Here is a 20879-nt window from a genome sequence, read left to right on the forward strand (position 1 = left end):
ATTGTGATTTCCCCATAAAGTCAGCAGCCTTATCAGAAACATTTGTGGCAAAGATGGCAAAACACTCAGTTCGAAGCCTCACACCCAATGGGTGAAGTCACAGTGGGTGAGCTAATATCTGTACAGAGTCTCTCTGAAAGATGTTACTGAGTTGTATTATAGGAAATGTAGGAGCCCATGTTTTCAGAGCTTCACACATACACTGGACTAAAATGTGCTGGATTGCTTTGTTCAGTTGAAAGTAAGGGAGGGGCTGGGTTGCAACACAACAGAAGTAGAAAGTGAACTATTTGTGCTTGATCATGACTCATTCAGATTCAGCGGCACATCATTTTCTTTACATGTGCAGTTGAAAAGCAGAAGGAAGCTTATAATTGATGTTCACATCGATTTTCCCCCACACCTCTACGATGGGGGTGACTAATGCAAAGCTGTAAAACCCATTGAGCTGCCATAACCACATTTATTAGATGCACGCTGTGTTAAAATAAACTGATTTCCTGTTTATCATTTAGTCAAACATTTTGAGAGCTGCTCGAGATGGTTTTAACCTGGTTAAGGCTGCGGCACACACGCCTTACCCCACTCCAGCTTGTTCTCCGTGTTCAGAATGACTTCATTCAGTGAAATTCGCTGAGCTGCTGCTCACAGGTTTTTGGCCTCCAGAGAGTTAGCGATGGATGGGGAATGGATAGATGGGGAGAGACGGTGGAGATGTGGTGAAACACTAGTCTCCACCTTCAGTACAGAGAGCAAACAGAGGGGAACGCGAGAGAGAGACCTCACGGACCGCTACGGTGCTGAATTATAGATGAGATCGGTGGAATGGAGGCACTCCACAGGCTTTTCCCCATCCTCTCAATCCATGCTCCATCACTCACACGTGCACACAGACACACACACACACACACACACAATCACATCTGCTACACCTGAAACAATATTCCTATCACGCACCCATCATGTCCCCTCAGAGGCAGCATGTATTCCCACACTGCAGCTCCAGCCTTCTGCTTCCTAATATTCATGTACACCTAAACCCCAGATCCACCGTAACATACACATTCACACAACCTTTCTGAGGCCCTCACCGTGCTGCATTATTGAAACCCACTTAGCACACTGGCTTTCTTCTGACATCTCACTCACCAAACCAGTGACCCGCAAGCTGAGGGACGAGGAGCAGAATTTCCTGATTCAAAGAGACGAGCAAAGAAGAGCTTCATTTAACCACCTTCGAGCTTCCCTCTTGTGTAGGAAGTATGAACAAGAGATAAGCTGCTTTTTATGGTAATATGAGTGAAGGCGTTTGCAAATGTTTACATGTTTAAACATAACTATATAAAAGCAGCAAAATCAAGTATGCTTGGACACATTTGGGTATCTCATCCTGTATTAAACACCAATAGGAGCTAGTAAGAGCTTCTGAAATGAGCTGGCTTATTAAAAATAGTTTGGGTTGCAACACATGGATGTTTTTAAATCCCACAATCAACCTCAAAACAAAAGGAGGACCCATGTAGTGTGGTGGTGACCAGCGCCAGGTTTTATGACCTTGTAAAATCTTATGAATTTATGATGCTTTCTTTCCTGAAATAAACGGGCACACTAGCTACACAGAACTATCAGGGAAGTCATTCTTGGAAAAGGGAGTCTACTTCAAAAAAAAATCCTTGGTAGTTGGTAGTTTGATGTCTCTGTGCTGGAACTTGCATTTACAGGCACTTGGCACAAGCACAGCACATGCCGCTATGCTTCGTGTGAAGATTCGTACGCATTGATTAATTTAAGGGCGTATCTGTTCTATCAGATCATCTTAGGACGGATGTCTGCAGCATACATTCGAAACCACTTGTATGAAGAGATGTGGTTGTCTCGCATTCTGCTTTGAGGCACAGAGACGCTGTGCCATTACTCTAAAAGTAGCAGTTCAAACCATCAAAACAGCGCACCAGATTTGCTGCTCAGCAGCGCTTTGAGCAGTTCCCTGTGCATCAACAAAGGAGGAAAAGCAAATAAAGAGAGGCTAAAGTTAAGCCGAGTGTGAGGCGCCTTAAAACTTGGATGATTTGCTCAGCATCCTTTTAGTCAAACACACTTGTTTGCTAATGGAGGAGCGACCGATTGAGAAAGGTGCCTCAGCGGGCATTAAAAGCAAACTATGGTCACAAGATGTAGAAACAACAGTGTTTGGATAAGTTGATTATATCCTGTAGGATTTTGCTGACTATTGCATGCACCTCTGCAACATCTGCTTGGCAAAATCTATATAAATAAAATCTATATAAATCTATAACATGAGAGGGTTTTTTTGTCTCCCTCTTTTGGAGATCAGCCACGTGTACGAGTATTGAAATCTGCACAATTTTTAGGTTCAGTGTTAATACAATATGTCAGTATGGGGGGGCGGGGGGAATTACTGTACGGTCACGTGAAGTTGAGATGAGGGGAAAAAATGATGCCAAACAAGGCAGTTTTTAAGGCTAACTATAAAGATAAAATCAGAAGTAGTCAATTCTACCCTATACCCTACTGCTGTGTGTGTGTGTGTGTGTGTGTGTGTGTGTGTGTGTGTGTGTGTGTGTGTGTGTGTGTGTTTTCCTGAAATGAAGCAGAAGACATTAAAGTTTGTTAAACTGTGGCCTTGAAGCCTCCACCTCTCACCTTACGCACAGTAAGTTTTCAGTTGGAGATCATAGTATCCGGTTTCTGATCTGCAGCGCGCACAGATTGCAGGCTGGGGGTGTGAATACATAAACCCCCCCCCCCCCCCCCCCCCCCCCTTTCTGGTGTCAGTGTGGGCATTTGTATAAGCCCGTGCCCACCTATGTGATACTGATACTCTATTTTGATAGTGACAGGTATTCAGGTGATACATTTGTGTTCCAAATGTAGCTCAGTTCAGTTTGGTGCAATTAGGTGTTTGGTTTTTTTGAGAGAAGCACTTCTCCGGCTGAAAGTTCAGGACCTTAATTAAGGGCAGTCTGACTGGGCTGTGCTGCTGATCGTTTGGTTGGGAGCTGGGCTCACTAACTGCTGCGCCCAAGGTGCTTTGTTTTGTTTTGCCATCCCCCCGGAGAGCTTGTTAGGTGAGACCAGCAGACTGGTGCTGAATAAGCTGAGAAATTCTTTGTAGTCCAGATGAGACCGTAGGAAAGCCTTTCCCAAGTGGAAAAATGTTTGTGTGTGTGTTTGCATGGTCAAACATGAGAGAAGGGGATTTAGAGGTGGCTCGCTCCCACAGACAGACGCACACAGCTTTACTGCCTTGAGTTGTTAGAGAACAAAAGCCTTTAAGCCATTTGGGGAAGCAGTGCAGCATTTATCGTTCCACCTGTGAAACAGTTTTGCTGACGTGGTAAAAATTTCAAAGCCACTTTTCATTGAACAAAAGTCCGGCTGTTGAACTGTTTTAACTACAGAAACAATTATGTGTGAGAAACAGTCTTTATAGAGTTATACAGATACTGTGTGTCATCGCTTTTTAAAGTGGCACTGAGAAGTGTAACGAAAGAAGAGTGATGCGTCTAAACTGTATATGGGAAGTGGCCTGGGGAGAATGGTGACGGTTGTTTGTGTAGGTTCATCCAACTTAGCAAAGAACCAATTTTAAATGATCTCTTTAGCCACTTTGTTACTAGCAGCCAGTCACAAAAACACATTCGTTCAAATGTCTTTAGTTGAATCTCTGAAAAAAAGCCAAGGATTTAAGCACAGGTTGTGATTCTCAAAGAACTATTAGCTGAAAACTTGTTTAAAATAGAGGAAACTGGAGAAGTGGGTGACAAAAGAAGTGACAGGCCTAAAACAAAATGGTCCTGTCCTCAAGAAACTGGAAGAAATCCTTCCAAAGAGCTGACACAGGGTCAGAAATGAACTCAGTGGAAGTAGTTTTCTTTTTCCTGCACTGTCGCATTGATGAATGAATGTCCTCATCCACACAGGGACATAAACACATGCCAAAGTTCTCAAAAGCACATTTGTGGGTCAGTGGGTGTCTCCAGGACTGCTTTTTTTTTTTTTTTTGCCATGATGACACACACAATGCTTATAATTAAGACTAGCGCACTAGGGAAATTCCTCCTCCCGGCACACAGACCTCTCTGTGGCTGTTTATCTTTTTGGCTCGGCCTCCGAGCCCGTAAACCAAATGTTTGCTGCTTTCGTCAGCCAGCGTTTGGGGGCTTTTCTAAACTCGCCAGTGTTGCGTGAGCAGTGCTAAAATCCCACAGAGGCCAAGATTGGGTTAAAGAGAGAATATGAGGTTCCACCAGTTCAGTTTTACAAAGTGTGACGTTTCAGAAAGGTACTACACGGCGGTGCTACAGGGCGGCGCCACTGTCTGTCCACCTTGAATGGGATCAGATAAACGTTTTCACAGTATAAACACAGGAAGTTTTCCCCTTCCTTCAATTCAGTGCATTCCTATTCCAGTGAACTGTTTTAATTTGCTGCTTCTTTTTTTTTTTTTTTTTAAAGAGACTTCAACAGACAGGCTAATGTACTTCCTGTGTTTTTTTTTTTTTTGTTTGTTTTTTTGTTTTTTTTTTTACTTCAGCATTTTATTATTCAGATTCTAAGGATTACTAGAAGTTGTTTCCCACGACACACAGAACCTTTTATTTAATTATTTGTCAGGATTTATGGTGCCCCTCACTAAGACACTTATAGTATTAATGCTGATCCTTTTTTTTTTTTTTTTTTTTTTTTCTCTTACATTTCTCTTTTAATGTGTTGCTTTTATAATATTTAAACTTTAACTTGAGACAACACTGATTTTTACACTTATTGTAATGGTAAATATAAACCATAAAGATTCTGGTCAGTAAAAGCAGAATTGTGTGTTAGTTAGGTGGACACTATGCCTTGTAAGCTTCAACCTTTTGCATTGCACTATCTGACAGGCAGCACCGCAGGGGAAAGGAAGGTTGCAACAGCAGACTGACAACGACTGCTGGTATGAGCACACTGGAATAAGTCATGCCGTCATGTCTTGGCTTAGACGTACCAGGGCATCCCTGAATCTGCACAAAATGCCAACACGATGCCGGCGGTTACTGTGTTTGTAAGTGCCTTTATATATGGATTGGTGGTGGGCTCTGCAAAACTGGTGATGGGCTAACTCAGTGCAAAACTTCTTTTTCTGAATTCTTACTGCTAGTAGTAAATGCAAATGTATCCCTAAAAGCTCCAAATGAAAGCATTAAGTGGCAGTAGTTGTTAGTCTCTTGGTGAATTAAGCTCTCTTTCAGGCAGAAGACTTTGGCCCCGTTGAAAACGATCTGTAAATACTTGGAGCTTCGACCATGTAACGTTGCTTTGGATTTTACAGAAAAGTGGAGCTCATTCAGTTGTGAAACTGAAACATCAGATTAACGGAAAGGAGTGTCTGTTTGAAAGTGCCCTGGGTCACTGTTGTTCTTTTGTTGAGGTACGCGTGTCTCAGACGATAAAACCCACAGTAACTGGATTTTCTTGATTATGTTGGAATCCTCAACCTCAGACTGAAGTAGCTCAGATACTGTTTTTCTTATTTACACTAATAATGCTTAAATTTCACCTATTTTTGTGAGTGTGTTCACAAGTAACAGTCTGTGAGCCCAAAAGCTCCGACCTCAGAGTGCTCGAAACACCGTCTCAGACTGTTTGTGCCACTCTTGGCTCTGGATGCAGCATGACCTGCAATTTAAATGTTTTGTTTGCGAGGAGGAGCCGACCTTACAAAAAAAAGTGGGCCTAAAGGGCACTAAACTGGGTTGTCAGTGGATAAACTGGGGGCGGGGGGCTGCACCGAGGCCCAGTGTGAGATGAAAAAGGATTATTATGAGATTAAAAACAAATGCTCTTTATATAGTGCTAATTGTGATTTATTTTTATTTGCAAATTAAAGCTACAGAAGTCATACATAGAGGCAAAACTGGAACATAGATGCACACTGGAACACACCTGCTTGTGCAGGAAAGGTAAGAAGCAAAAAGCTTCTGTAAAGGCTTCTCTAAAAGGTCGTAAGGCAGGCCAAATTGAAAGCTAATTCACTAAGATAACATTATCAGGATGCAAAGTAAATCTGTCCCACGGGGCCAGAGTGTCTAAGCATAGAAACCGTCACGTCTTAGCCACACACACTGGAAGGGTACCCGAGGACAGACTTTAGCTCCACTTTAATGTTTGGTTCTAGTGAAAGCCAGAGTCCTGAAAGTATGAATCACAGCAGATGCGATACAAAATCATTAGTGTGCCTGCAGCTGACTCTTTATCTGGTCATCTGTGCATCTTCAGGTAGAATCTGCGAACGTGAAAAACTGAAATGTATTTTGTGCCCGATTAGCTTACGGCGTGAGCAGGCGACCATTCGCCTTCGGGCTGAAAGTCAGCGGCCCGGGGTCAAAGCTGACCTGCGGCCATTTGCTGCATGGTACCCATCCCCACCCCCGCCCTCGCCTGCTTTCCTGTCCACTCACTGTTCACTGTCGTGAGAAACAAAAACTGAAATCCTCTCTGTATCTGTGTCTTTCAATTTCTGTGTGCGTGGGAGGAAGGAGGAGAGATGCGCCTTCACTCATCACTTCCTCCTTTTTTCCATTTCATGTCAAGTTGTGTGGAAAACGGAGAAGAGCGAAGTGAAGCGGGGAGAGCGAGTGAATGTGAAGGGGAATTAGAGATGATAAATAAAGTGGGGAACTGAAAGGGTTTGGAGAGAGGATGTGGTGCAGCAGTGTTAAACGAAACACCACCAGCTTCCACCTCATCTTTTACTTGCTTTACCTTTTGACTTCTCCCACCTTCTGCACCCGCTAACCCTTCCGTCTCTTCCAATGTAGGCTCATGTTGAGTGAAATATTATGTATTTTCATCTATAATTCGAAAACACAGTGAAGCATCTCTATTCTTGTATTCAGCAGTTGCATATTTCTCTGTATTTCTGCAGGGCTTGTTAACTCAAGGCGAGCTGTGCTGGTGGAGGATGCTCTCTCACAGCGTTTCCTCAAAACAGCGCCGACAGCTTATTTAGGATTGCTTTCATCTCATTTTTTTTCTTTGTTGCACTTGCAGTACTTATTATTTTACTCCTGTCAGTGACGTTACAGTCTCGTGTGACCTTAGTTAGCAGGATATTTCATTAACCTGGTGTCATTTCAATTAAATTTGGTGAGAATTGTCTTCATTAGAATGCAAATTAAAAAGACATTGTGCTTCTTATCTCTTACTTACTATCAAATTATGTATTTTGATGCAAGTACTTGAATTAGATACTTGATCACTTCTTTGATTTCTCTTAGCTCATTTTTACCTATGTGATTGTCTTTAGACCTAGGTTTAATAATGAGCTTGGAGCTTTACGTTTGAAGATCCAGGTGTGTTCTAGGTTGGGAAAGGCTGCTGCTGGGCCATGTGCTATGAAGCGAGTTCTACATACCCGGGGTAACCTTCCATTTTCTGGCTTCACTTAGCCTGACTGCCGATGTTGGGGTAACTGGTCACACGAATGTGGTTCTCAGCTCGATAAGTTTAACAGTCTAGCTTTGCACATGTTCACAGGAAAAGGGATAGAGCTGGCAGCATGTGACCAAACACGAATAAGCGTACTGGCAGAAAGCAGCAGATTGTTACAGAAAGAGAAAACTGTGGTATTCAAAAAAATGTGACGTGATTAAACACTGGAACCAGCTGCTGCAGAGAAATAAGAGGTATGAGTGTCTGGAAAGGAAAAACAGAACAGTGGTATAGTAGTAAAAGCTGTGTGTGTGTGTGTGCGCTCTTTAAGCGCTTCAGTTGGTAAGACTGGAAATTATCTATTTTAATAAAGTTTAGCCTGTTTGAAGCCAGCAAAAATGCTGACTGTTAAGAGTGTCTGTGCTGTCGCTGACACACAGGAGAATCTGACAGATTACGACTGTTATTCCACTAAATTAGTATTCAATTTATTTATTCTTTCACCTGCAGCCTCGGTGGTATTTAAGTCTGAAAATAAAGAATAAAACAGAATTCAAATGTAGGCTTGGGGGGTGGGGGGGGACCACATCAAGGAATAAAGTTGCATCGAGGAAAGACTGAGACTTCAGAGGCTACTGAAAAACTTCAGCACAGAGGTCTGAGGGATTTTCCAGGAATAGTGACACTGTTTTCTGGAGAATTTTTTTGTGCACCAGGCAGTAATTTCATACCTGTTGATCTCTTATCTCAAACATAAACTGCTCATAAACAGGTTAGCTCTGCAGCATAATGTACCCTGGTAAGATGATCGTCCTTTTGTAATACTGAAAAACCCTGAGTTAACCCTGAAGTTACCTGGATAAGCCCCAGTGCAGACCTCTGGTGTGTGTGGGCTTTCCTTTATTTATTACTGAGCTGCTTGCAACCTCTTTAACGGCTTTTTGAAACTTCTTGAAGTTTACAGCTTTAGCCTGGCCTGGGACTTGTTGATCTTTACTTCCACCAGACTCTGAGCCTAAATAACTCAGCCGGGAGTCGGAACAGGAGTTTATCCCTTTTTAAAAATACCTTTTTGGGCAGTAAGGCTTTGTTGGGGCTTTAGATTCACACAGACCAAGCTGGCAACAGTTGTGTTTAGCTCGTAACATGGACCTTTTTGATATCCTGCTCAACCAGCTCGATCATTGCCGTCCTCATTCCAGTGAAACAAATCCACATCTCTCGACAGCGCGTCCTCCCAACCTCTCCTCCTCTCAGCTGGACCTCACTCCTTCCCACCCTTCTTCACACTCATTTCACATCTAGTAGACGAGCATATTACCTCAGTATTTTGCTTCTTATTCATCTGAGTTTAATATGTTCAGATGGCCAACATGTTACTATTTATTTATTTTTTTTAAAGGATGGGCTTAAATGTAAGAATAAATCTTGCTGTGTAGGCGCGTGCTTTCCCGGTTACTTGACTGTAGTGCCCGTGCATGGCTACCAGGGAAATCCTGTTTTAAAGCTGCTTGTTGGCTCCAGTACATGAAAATGGATATGCTGGATATACTCGGTATATTGGGTGGACGTGGCCAGAAAGGACTACAATTTGTCTATGATGCCATGCAGTTTTGGACATCAGAATCATCCATTAGTAGCTCAGCCTGTATGAATAATGATGCATACTGGATGCATGGTTCTTACTTGTGTATAGGCCTCATTTTTATAAAACTGTCCTTTTTATTTAAAAAACTACATGATGATGAAATTAAATCATAATCATCAGCATGAATTATCTACAGTTCACTGGATGGGGTCAGGCTGCCGCTCTGCCATGAAAGAAGACTTTGATGTGGCCAATTAAGAATGTAGGAAGTAATTTTTCAACATTTTAGGCTGAAAATTGAAGTTAGTTTATTCATGGATTTGGAGTCTGTTTGCAACCATCTGATGGCTAGAAGTCTGTTATTTACTTTAATTCAAGCAATGTTTTGGTCTCTACTGACTCTTGAGAAAACATTAATGGATCGTTAGCTGCTAAATAAGCCGTTTTATTTTCAGCTATTTTTTTTTAAAAATAATTTTTCTCTTGTATATTTTACTGTTCGAAAACGCTCTCCGCTCCCATCCAATTGTGCACAATCCCTTCAAGCTAACCTCAATATCTGAAGAACAAAGACCGATTTTTTTTTTTTTTTTTTTAATGGGTATATTTACTACCCTTCAGCTAACAGAAGAAACGGCTCTAAGAAGTAACACTGAACAAAGTGAACAAGGTTGCAATGATTCATCGACGTAATCGATGACTTCGACTACAAAAATTTGTCGACGTGGAATTTCATCGTCGAAGCGTCGTACTTTTAAACCCGTCCATCTATTTTGTTTCGCTTATCGTGTGATTTTTGTAATTGCAATACACAGGAAGATATGGGGGCAGTATTGCCTCCATTGTCTACCAGCAACAACAATACCAAAGAAGAAGAAAGTAACACAACAGCGTAACGCTAGTGGAACAGAGAGGAGGGTGGAGAAAATGAAAGAAAATGGAGACAGACTGTCAAAGGTGTGGGAACATTTGACAGAAACAAAAATAAAAGCTGAATGCAGACTGCAAAGCAGAGCTTTCCTTCCACGGCAGTATCGCTGCAGTGCTGAGCGTTTAAAACGCCGGCACCCTGCAGCTGTGACGTCAGCTCTGGATGGGTAGTTAGGGCGTCGTTGATACCTGATGTTTGTACAGTAATGTTTGTGTTAGTTTACCTGTCGGAAACAAGTCCTCGTGGATAATGTTTGCTAATCACCGCCATTTCAGTTATGTTAGCTAACGAGTGAAGTACAATAGGAGCAGCTACCCTGGCTCCTGTAATTAATATCAGTGTTCATTCTGAATAATAAATCTCTGTATGAACTGAATCATCTGTAAACTTTTCAGCTGTTTTGGAGGGAAAAAACTTTTTGATTTAATTTGAAGCCTTATTTGAACTTTTGGACAGAGGCCATTTTTATTCATTTGCACATTTATATTTTCATTTAAAAATAAAAATTGCATTTTCTTTAATATGCATTTTTTCTTTGATATTTATTGTGATGGTCACATTAATGTTAAAAATACATTTGATTAGTTCCAAACTCGTATTTTTATGGATCATTATTTTAATTGTGAGAAGAGAACAAGGTGATGTTAACAGGTGGGCAGGCTTGAACAGGTGAGTTAAGATTGAAATAATCGTTGACTAATCGATAACAAAAATGACAGATTATTCGACTACCAAAATAATCTTTAGTTGCAGCCCTAAAGTGAACATTGTCAAGTGTGTAATATTAGAAGGAGAAAAGGCAGGTTTGTGGCTGTTTTTATCTACTTGAAGGCTGTTGCTTTATGTTACTTGTGGCTCACCAGTGGAGGTAAATGGTGCAGATGGGACAAAAGTAAAAACAATCCAGAAGGGGAATTATTCTTCTGATATTAGTCTGTCTGATGTTTCTTTATCTCTCTCCTTTCCCCCATGCCCCCTCCTCCCATCTGTTCCAGGATGAAAATGCGGCGGCACAGGGTGTTCTTGCTGTGCACGGTGGGCCTGTGTGTCATCTCCTTCCTCCACTATTACAAGGCCCTTCATTACGTCTCCCTGCTGCGTGAGCTCTCGGCTCCATACCCCAACATCAAGTCCTTCATCATGGTGACCGGCTTCTTCTGGAGGGAGAAGGGTATGGCCGCCACCCCGCTCAGCCCCGCGTCTCCCGAAGAGGCCCCTCCACTACCTGGTCTCCAACAATCAGACACCAAAGCCGGAGGTGTGGTGGGTCTCGGGGGAGGAGGGGGAGGGGAAGGGTTTGGCCCAGGGATTCCGGATGTGATGAGGCAGAGGGAGGAGCCAGCACCCCCACACCCCTGGGAAAAACCAAAGGAAAACCAGCTGAGAGACGCAGCAAATGAGGTAAAACAGGCAAACCTTTTTCTGCAGTCGTGCAGTGAGAGATGAGCATCACAGTGTAGCTGAGCAACAGCTCTGTCTCAAAAGCTTACTTTTAAAGGCCACATAATTTACCCCCCTCCCCACCCCCACCCCCACCAAGCCTGTGGATCTGATCCCTGTTTCTGATGGTGTTTCACTGTCACTGCTACCTGCTGTTTTAAAGCTGCTAAATCCACCAGACTCGAGTCATTAAAAACACAAATTTTTAACTTGCAGAAAAATCCAAGTTTGTTTTTCTACAGCTGAGTGAGTTTGTTGTTTTTTAAAATGTTAGTTTGCACCAGAACTGCAGCAATGCAAATGGCTAACCAGGCGAGCCAGAAGGAAACTAAGGTTGTGTGTTTTGCATAGTGCAGTCTGGTGGCTTTGAAGAGACGTTTTGCAGTGCGTTTGACTTTTCTCCAAGAATGATGGGATGCATTTTGCAACCAGATGAGACGACCCTGGACTCGAGTCTGTTAAAATGCGTTCCCGTAATCCTGTGCTGCTTTACCTGGGGATCTCAGTGGGGGTTGCAGTTAGGATACTAAAATAATCTAATATGAAATGAAATCTTGCGGAGCATGCTGCGAGCTAATATAACATCACTTAAATCCAGACTGAGTGATGATTTAAAAAATGCACACACACACTCGTGACAGAGGGCTGACTCAAGTCAACAAAATCTATTTAAACCACATAGGCAACATGTTTCTCCTGCAACTAAAACAGTACAAGGAGCTGTTTTAGTTGATGCATAAGCATCTTTGCAATTTCTGCTTGTGGTTACCGTGCTGTCTACTGCACCAGCATGTTTCTAACAGCATTACAGCCTCACTTATGCTTAAAACAGAGTCTAAAAGCAGAGTTAATAAGCTATGCCTGTGAAAATTAGGCACATTTAAATTCTGAGGCTGACACCAGCAGAGCATCTTGTGTCAGCAGATAGAGGATAGCTTCCAAATGCTCGTTCAACATTTGGAATCGCTCCAGATCTTTTACCTGCTCAAGTTGTCGTGGAATAACGAGGGAACGGGTCTCACCCGGCCGTGACGCCGCTTCTCAGTCAACCGTCCAGTTCTGTTTGAGCGTCTGAAAATCGGAGGCTGTGCATGAAACGGTCATAATTCCTCAACAGATGATGCAACTCTGTGATTAAACCTGTTGATGTTGCATGTTTATGCAAAAGATTTACTGTAAGAAACTGTAAAAAAATTAAACTGTAAACATTAACATTCATTCGCCCTCATTTACATGAACTCACATTTGGTCGTGTAACTTTGTAGCTACACAGATAAAGAGGCAGGCTATGAGGCTGCTGTGCTTTAGACTGTGAGACAGGTTTCCAAAGTTTCAAGGACCTTGCATATGTGTGTGCGTGGGGGGGGCGGTATTATCACAAATGGAAAAGTTTTGGCCTGATATTTCTATTTTTCTTACAGTCAGTTAATAATTTTCACTTCTGTTCCCACTGACACCTGAATGGAAATGATGCATTTGTGCAAAAATATGCTTTAAAAAGGATGACTCACATTTAGTCTTTTGAGTTTTCGCAAGAGAGAGCATGTTATTGGAACTCACTGCATCTCTTAGTTCTCATGATGGACAAAATTGATGTAAATGAGGCAAAAAACTGGCATACCCAGCCATCAGCTGAGCCGCAGTTTTTGCTTTCTTTCTGTACTATCGTCAAGTCATATTTGCTCTCAAAGAGCCTCTTTCACAGTTCAAAATAATTATTTGCCTTAAACTACAATTCAGCCACTATCAGAAAACGTGTCACACTATCTGCTCTTCAAAATTTGTTTAGCAACCAAATTAGAAGAAACTTTAAAGTCTCCCAAACGCTCCCAGACACGGCTTTGCCGCACATGTTGGTTAGATACAAAAATGCTGCCGTAAAACTCTTATCAAGGCAGATTCAGTTTAATGTGAGTCTAATGTGTATAACTAGTGTTTATTTTAAAGGGAAGTTGTGTAACCATTTCCGTTACTCTCTTTTACCTAGATGAGAGCTGAGGACCGTTTGAGGCCACAGAATCCCGTCCACTCTGCACAGTCTGACAGGCTAGACCGTCCACAGCAACCAGCAGGAAAAGAGCATCAATATAAGGACCCCTTAGAATTTATGGGAGACCTTCATACCCGCACTTACCAGCTTCAAGATGACAAAACACCTTATTTTGTCCGCACCAAAGCTGGAGCCCTTTGCTTCAGGCAGGGGACAGAGGTAGCTACCCCAAAAGAGTACTCTGCAAAATCAGGGGGGTCTGTGGCTAACGGGGCAGTTGGTCGGGCTAGTGCTCCTGGGCAACGGAAACCTCTGGAGCTTCATCAGCAGCCCACCATAGTGCCAAAGGTCAAAGCTCGGGCCAAGGGCAACGGGAAGCGGCTGGTCAAGTGTGTTTGTCGGCCTGGGTGGCATGGACCTTACTGCGGGGTTCCCACAATAGTGTACCACTCCAATCTGCCAACTAAGGAGCGGCTGACTCCCAGAGAAACCCCGCGGAGGGTGATCAACGCCATCAACGTCAACCATGAGTTTGACCTGCTGCATGCACGCTTTCACGAGCTCGACGAGGCCGTGGACTTGTTCCTCGTCTGTGAATCGAACTTCACCGCCTACGGAGAGAAACGGCCTCTCAGGTATGGTGTAAAGTTTTTGGACAGGTGTATATGGGGAGATTATAAAAGCTGTCCCCCTGCGGTCAAGGTGTATTTATGTGAGATGTGTAATCCTCCGCTGAGCTGCTCTGTGGCCGTCAGTTTATGACTCTCTAGTGCCTGACAGTACAGCACTGTAAAATAGCATGCATGCTCAGCAAACTTTAAGCTGGATTAAAAACACCAGGGTGGGATTAGTAGGGCAATGCAGTCACGAGAAAAGCATGTGTATCTATATTACGAAAGCCACGCCATCTTATCTTTGTCTTTATATGGATAAAGGAGTTTATTTGAAGCCACATTGTGAACCAGAGATGCTCCATTTGTGCTCAACTATTATAACCAGCAGTCCATAATTCATCAATTGCACACACTCCCAAATTTTTTTTTGTCGTTTTTCTGTCGTTCCGATGAGTCGTCATTGTTTGCAGCTCACACTCTTTGTTTACAGCCGCCCTCGAGTATCAGTGTGCTGAATAACAATTACAGTTAGCTTTCCTGCGGCGACAACATGAAATGCCTCGAGAGCAATTTTACAGCAGATTATGACAAGAGCAGCATGATTGACTCTGCGTGTAGCCTTGAAGGGAGAGATTGGTGTGTTCAGTCATCGGATGTGACACCGCATGAAAGCGGTTACATTCAGCCGTCGCTGTTTCTTCGCTATGCATATCAACAGGTTAATTGAGTTGTTCTTCCAGGCAGTTTGGTGCAAGGAGAGAGTGGCTTTTCTGTGCTGAAAGGGGCCATTTGTCAAACAAGTGCCTTTCTGACCCGCTTCTTTATCTCTTCTGCCACATTTTGACAACCTTTTATAAATGGGGTACAGCTGGAATGTATTTTATTTACTGTTTAATGCAGTACTGTTTTTAAGGGGAAAAAAAATGACCAGCCTTTTTAAAACCTGTGAAATCCATTACAGTGCACATTATATCATGTCACATTATGGACGTGTGGCACTGCAGTTTAAAGCCAGCATTTGGAGTTTTCTTATAATGAAGGAAATTTATCTTTATAGTGTTTTACAACAAAAGGCAATGTGCAACAAGTGTACTGAATTGATTTCCCTCCTCGGTGTTCCTCAACAGTCACCAACTGCTGATAACTGCTAATAGTTAAACAGCTAACATTAGCATGCACCCTCACCAGGTTAGCATTTAAGTTTAGCAGAGCTAAAACAGCAAACCTACCTTGACAGGAAGCATTTACACTCTTGCTAACTTATATGTCTGCTACATGGTAAATAATGAAACCAATGGCTGCCTGGAACAGCAGGTAAAATGCATCACAAGATCTAAACGCAACAGTGTGAGAAAATGGTGACCTATAAAAAATATCCATGCTACTGTTCATTTGGATGCAAGAATCCACTGAATTATATTTCTGTAATCCCTCCCACAGTTTCCTGCGGCTCCTTCTGAACGGAACCTACGACTACGTGAAACACAAGATCCTGTACGTGTTCCTCGACCATTTTCCAGAGGGAGGGCGGCAGGACGGCTGGATTGCCGATGACTACCTGCGTACGTTCCTGACACGCAATGGCATGTCCAGGGTGGTTGGCGCCAGATCGGATGATGTTTTCGTCATCAACGATGCCGACGAGATCCCAGCACACGAGGGCCTCCTTTTCCTCAAGCTGTTTGATGGATGGACAGAGCCTTTTGCCATCCACATGCGCAAGGTAACAGAAATATCTCAGCTTTTGTGGAGCAAGTTAAAGATTTTTCTACGAGCAGCCAGTTTAATACAGGATATTAAGATCTCTTTGTCTTCTTTGTGTTCTTTTTTTTTTTTTACTGTTTAAGATTAAAGAAAGAACAAATGCAACATATTTCACTGTTTGTAACTCTGCTGAACTCTGTTCTCTCCTCGTGTGCAGTCGTTGTATGGCTTTTTCTGGAAGCAGTTTGGGTCTCTAGAGGTGGTTTCAGGCTGCACGTTGAGGATGCTCCGTGACGTGTACGACGGCGACGGCATCAAACTGCGCCGTCGCGAATATTACACCATGCCGGGTTTCCGCAAATACGAGAACGACACCGGCCACATCCTGGTGCAGTGGTCGGTCGGCAGCCCCTTCCACTTTGCAGGGTGGCACTGCTCCTGGTGCTTCACACCCGAGGGGATCTACTTCAAGCTGGTGTCAGCGCAGAACGGAGACTTCCCGCGGTGGGGCGACTACGAGGACAAACGTGATCTCAGCTACATCCGCGATCTCATCCGGACAGGCGGCTGGTTCGATGGCTCCCTGCAGGAGTATCCCCCAGTGGACCCCAAAGAGCACATGTACGCCCCCAAGTACATGCTGGAGAACTACGACAGGTATCGCTACCTCTTGGAGAACCCTTACAGAAAAGAGTCCAGACTGAGTGAAGGCTAGGTGTCAGTTGGCAAAAAAAAAAAATAAATAAAAATATGTGAAATGACTAGTAGGGCCCAAGTGGTTTTTGGTGGGTGGAACGATACCGATGAACTGCTTCTCTCATTGGAGTGAAACTAAATGTATCTCCACCAGGCAGCACTGATGTTGCTCTTAAAAATCATTACATTGGGGTCAAAAAAAGGGAACACTGAATCACATCCACCACGGATTTTGAAAGAGAACATTGCGAGGATACAACCACTGGATAAACAGAATCTTAGATTTTCTCATTCCTCCCCTTTTCAGGGAGAACCCAAGCTATCGCTCTATTTGTCACCCTGCCCTTCCTTCACCCACCAATTCAACACGCCTGTTCTCTGAGAGAAAAGGGCAGCCAAATACCCTCCGGCTTTTCTGCAGGCGGGTGAAACCCGTGGATATGACAAACTCGGAAGGGAAGGACTGTTTTGGTTCTGTCTGTGTTTACTGAAGTTTACTGATGGTTCCCGCTTCACTCTCCACCTCCAGATGTCTTCCTGTCATATTTGGTGACCTCCTTCCAGATACAAACTCTTGTTCAGAGATTTCATTATTCCTGAGTCTCTGTAGAACATTACAAAACCTGTTTAAACCCCCCTGGAGCACCGACTGCCAAATGAAAGGGAATGACTCAGTGGAGAAATTTCAGCTCATACATATGCTCATATTCATCTACATGCGCCTTAGACTTGTCTGTGTGCTTGTAAAAGAAAAAAAAAGGGGGGGGGGTATGCGTGGTCTTTCTTTGTATCATATGGTGAGAAATGGAAAGCAAGAAAGAAACAGAGGGGAGCAGGACAGAGGGATGCTGGGATGAGAAACCTGAGACAGAAGGTGAGAGGAGGAGGAGGAGGAATGAGAAAGAGAACACGTGAGAATTGCAGGGATGTGTGTGCTCTGTGTGTTTGTGTGTTTGAGAGCGAGAGAGAGAGAGTGTTTCCCAGAGCTCACAGACAGCTCTGAATAAATCATGCCCCGTCTATGGCATCTAAGTCAGTTGCTGCCATTATTTGTTCGTCCAGTCTGATACTGGTTGGGTGAAGATCACCCTTCACTGTTTTTCAGCTCTTTCTGTCTAGCACTTTGTTTCCTTGGAAACTATGTGGAAAGGAGGAAACAGGATGGGTGTTTTTTTTTGTTTTTTTTTATAAAGATGAGTGGGTGGGTTCATATCAGGCAAGGAGTGGCAGTATTCAGATGAGGTCAACCCCGACTTTAGGGCCCCTCAGTTAAATATTCTGCCTTCTACTCAGCTGCCAATCACAGGCTGTCTTTCTTTTTCTTTCACGTATCGTGTGTCCCCCCCCCTCACCCCGTGAGTCTGTGTGTTTAATTCCATATTTTTTTTTTTTCTTTCTTTCCACTTTCTCCATTTTGCTCGGTCTCAAATTCTCCAAGTCATCCTCCAACCCGCACACTCGTCTTCAGGCTTGCACTGGATCTTACCTATTTTGGGTGTGTATCCATTTCCTGTTAATCCTCACAGGAATGCACCATTTCAGTAATAGGGGTCTGTTTATCTTTTCTATGCCTCATTTCTCTCCCTCTTATTTTTTTTCCCTGACTGGGCAGGGCAGCGGTTGCCATGGCGATGCCTTTCTTATGCCCCACAGATCACGATCATCTAAACATTTAGGCAGCAGCACTCATGCCTCTTGCCTCCTCCCTGCTGTAAACAGCTGTCGATGTGGAATAGATGCCCAGATCCCCACCCCCAAGTGGTCTGGCAGAAGTTGGTGATGTTGTGGACAATTTGGCAAGGGTACGTGTGTGTGTGGGTGTGTAAAAAAAAAATTGTTTGAGCCCAGTGGGAAGTTTAGGATTAATTCTTGTTCAGGGCAAGGATATCGTAGCAGGAATATCTACAGTTTAGAAAGGTGTGCAATGGGCAGACACATGGCGATCAAAAAATGATGAATGCATTGATTTTTCTCTTAACTGCAGATTGACTGTATCCCCCATCTGCTCTTCAATGCCTGTCTGGGCTTTACTTTAGCTTCTGGCTTCTTTCAATGTTAAGACCTCCTCAAGAGGTATGAACCAATTTTCTTGTGGTAAACATGATCTGTTGCTGTGGGGTCGGACAATATATCAAAAGCTTTAGTTAAAAAAAAATTTTATGTTGTAGCTTTAATTTCAGAAGACACTGACGCAGCTACGCATCGAATGCCTCAAATGCTCTTTTCTCATTGTTTTCACCTTGTTTAAGTGTCCTTGAGTCAGTCCTTGAAACACGGCTCTTTGCTTACAGCTGCATGGCCACTGACAAAGCTTAGATTATTATTAAATATATATAAAAAATTTTTATTTAAGTTGCGATGTAGATCTGTTGCTCAGTTCCTCCCAGTGGATCCCTTCTCAAAACTGTGAGCTCTTGGCGCGAAAATTAGATTAGCCAGCAGGCCACCGACAGTTGTGTCAGGGTCTGCGCTACTGCCTCGATGGTCTGCGGCGGCATCTGTTAGGGGTTTGGTTTTGATGCCGAGAGCCAAATCCCCATCCAACCCCAGAGGGGCTGCAGTGAAAAGAGCTTTAAATAGGATTTGATGAGAGAGGAAACGATGACAATGCCAGATGCAGTGCTCGTTGTTTCTAAATTAGATTTTCTGCCTCTTGAAAAGGTAACGATTGATCATGATTGATGAAACGCAGAATGACTGTTAAAGGGATGTGGGTAACTAGGTTCCTGGTTCAACACTGGTTCAAATAATGAATGCAGTGGGCTATTTTGTCTTGAAGCTCTTATTTTCTTCTTTTTTTTAAATGATTTTCTGTTAGATATCAAAGCTTCTTGCAAAAATGCTCTTTTCTGATGTCACCGCTTAACACAAGATTGACCAAAGTTTCTAAATTGACATGCAAAACAAACAAAACTTGCCAGCTTCCCTCTGATTTCAGGGCCTCAGATCGTGCTCGTGTGCAAACTCACTCTTTCTGTTGAGGGCGGGGGGGGGGCAAGCAGTTTTACAGTTGCTTTAAAGTTAGATGTCATCTCTGAAATGCGATCACAGGGGTGTCGGTTCGGTCCCATCGAGGACTGGGGTGTGTGTTTGTGTTTAAGACCTGCCAAGAGGCTTTTAAGTAAAGTTGAAACTCTTAACTCTGTGCCTGCTGCAATAAGTTTGCACATCTGGTGAACAGCGTGCATGCTTGCATATCTGCTAGGCAGTACTTTGCGTGTGTCTGTGTGTGCAGTATACATGCTGACAGATAAGGGTGTCTGGCCTGCTGAAAGACAAGACAGGTTAACCTCACTTGGCCCGTTGCCCCGTTATCGCCGCAATCCCCTCGATGCGTTCCCGAGATCCCGAACAGGCTGATGTCATCAGCCAAGATAGCAGGCCAGTATAATAAGAGGTATGCATACAGTTTTCCACTTAATTCTTCATACAGAACCTGACCCGAGTTTAAAAAGAGTGTTTGTTTTCCTATGGTTTGACTGGCTCGTCACGGTGTGCAGACAGTTTTGCATGAGAGGGAGAAAAGGTCGATAGGAAAATCAGTTTTTGGTATAAGTTGGGGATGAAACATGAAGGGAAACATATTTCAGACTGAGCAGAAACAGGAAAACAAGAATGATAATTAAAAAAAACATTAGTCCTTTTTTAATATACAAAGCTGAAGCTTGGTGAATGGAGACTGGGATCCAGAAAGAGACATTTTGGAGAAAAAAAAAAGTCCTTCTGCTGCTGTTCCCAGTGACAGACTTATTGGATGAAGCGTAGGGAGTAGGGAGGTAATAAGCTTGACGGAACGGCTTTGGTTTTTCACTTTGATGAGAGAGAGCCATCATGGCGATGAAATGAAAACCATTCCAAATGAAGGGAGCGCCTCATCATCCCCGTAAAAGAAAATCTATAAACCAGTGACAGTTTAAGTGAAGATGAGGCTGTGATGTTGATGGGCTGGTGTGTTGTCTATGCTGCCTCCCAGGACTTGCAGTGATTTTTAAAGGGGCTGGCAGGAGTACCGAATAGGGGTGTCTGTCTTGCTCAAGGACACTTGATTGTGACCACTCAGCAGGCGTTGAAGCACTGGGACGTTGATGTTTTGGACAGCTCTGGCCTGTTGCTTGCATCGTTTTGACACTATCAAACCTAAAGCCTTTAAAGCAGTAACAGGAGCTGTGGTTGAGGCATAGATGCATATAAAAAATGGCCACAACCATTGTGATGTCATCTCAACATGACGATATTTGGACGTGAACAAGCTGGTAGAGCCGCATCGCACAAAAACAGATACCTGCTAATTAGTGCTAAGTAACAGCCTGTGAGTACAGTAAACTGCACAGCAAGCTAAATTGTCTGAAAATCACATTAAAAATGTCCAAATAAAAGCAGCAACAACACAAACGCCTTTGAGAAATCCAGTTCATCCACTTGAATTAGATTGAGTTGAAGCCCCCCCCAATATCGGTCCGGCCCTCTTTTCAGCACTCGCAC

At 43.3% G+C, this 20879-nt stretch overlaps 1 protein-coding gene across 1 annotated transcript in view; it reads left to right on the plus strand.

The window, feature by feature from the left end:
• The window catches only part of mgat3b (beta-1,4-mannosyl-glycoprotein 4-beta-N-acetylglucosaminyltransferase b), a 48504-nt gene extending 32052 nt beyond the window's left edge, over nucleotides 1-16452 (plus strand). The window contains exons 2-5 of the mRNA XM_030738884.1: nucleotides 10949-11354; nucleotides 13381-14018; nucleotides 15438-15720; nucleotides 15919-16452. Of these exons, the coding sequence (XP_030594744.1) occupies nucleotides 10950-11354; nucleotides 13381-14018; nucleotides 15438-15720; nucleotides 15919-16416 (1824 nt within the window). The 5' untranslated portion in view covers nucleotide 10949 and the 3' untranslated portion in view covers nucleotides 16417-16452. The remainder of the gene's footprint in view (nucleotides 1-10948; nucleotides 11355-13380; nucleotides 14019-15437; nucleotides 15721-15918) is intronic.
• Nucleotides 16453-20879: the final 4427 nt, after the last annotated feature.

Source organism: Archocentrus centrarchus, chromosome 1 (assembly GCF_007364275.1).
Source record: "Archocentrus centrarchus isolate MPI-CPG fArcCen1 chromosome 1, fArcCen1, whole genome shotgun sequence".
Lineage (NCBI taxonomy): Eukaryota > Metazoa > Chordata > Actinopteri > Cichliformes > Cichlidae > Archocentrus > Archocentrus centrarchus.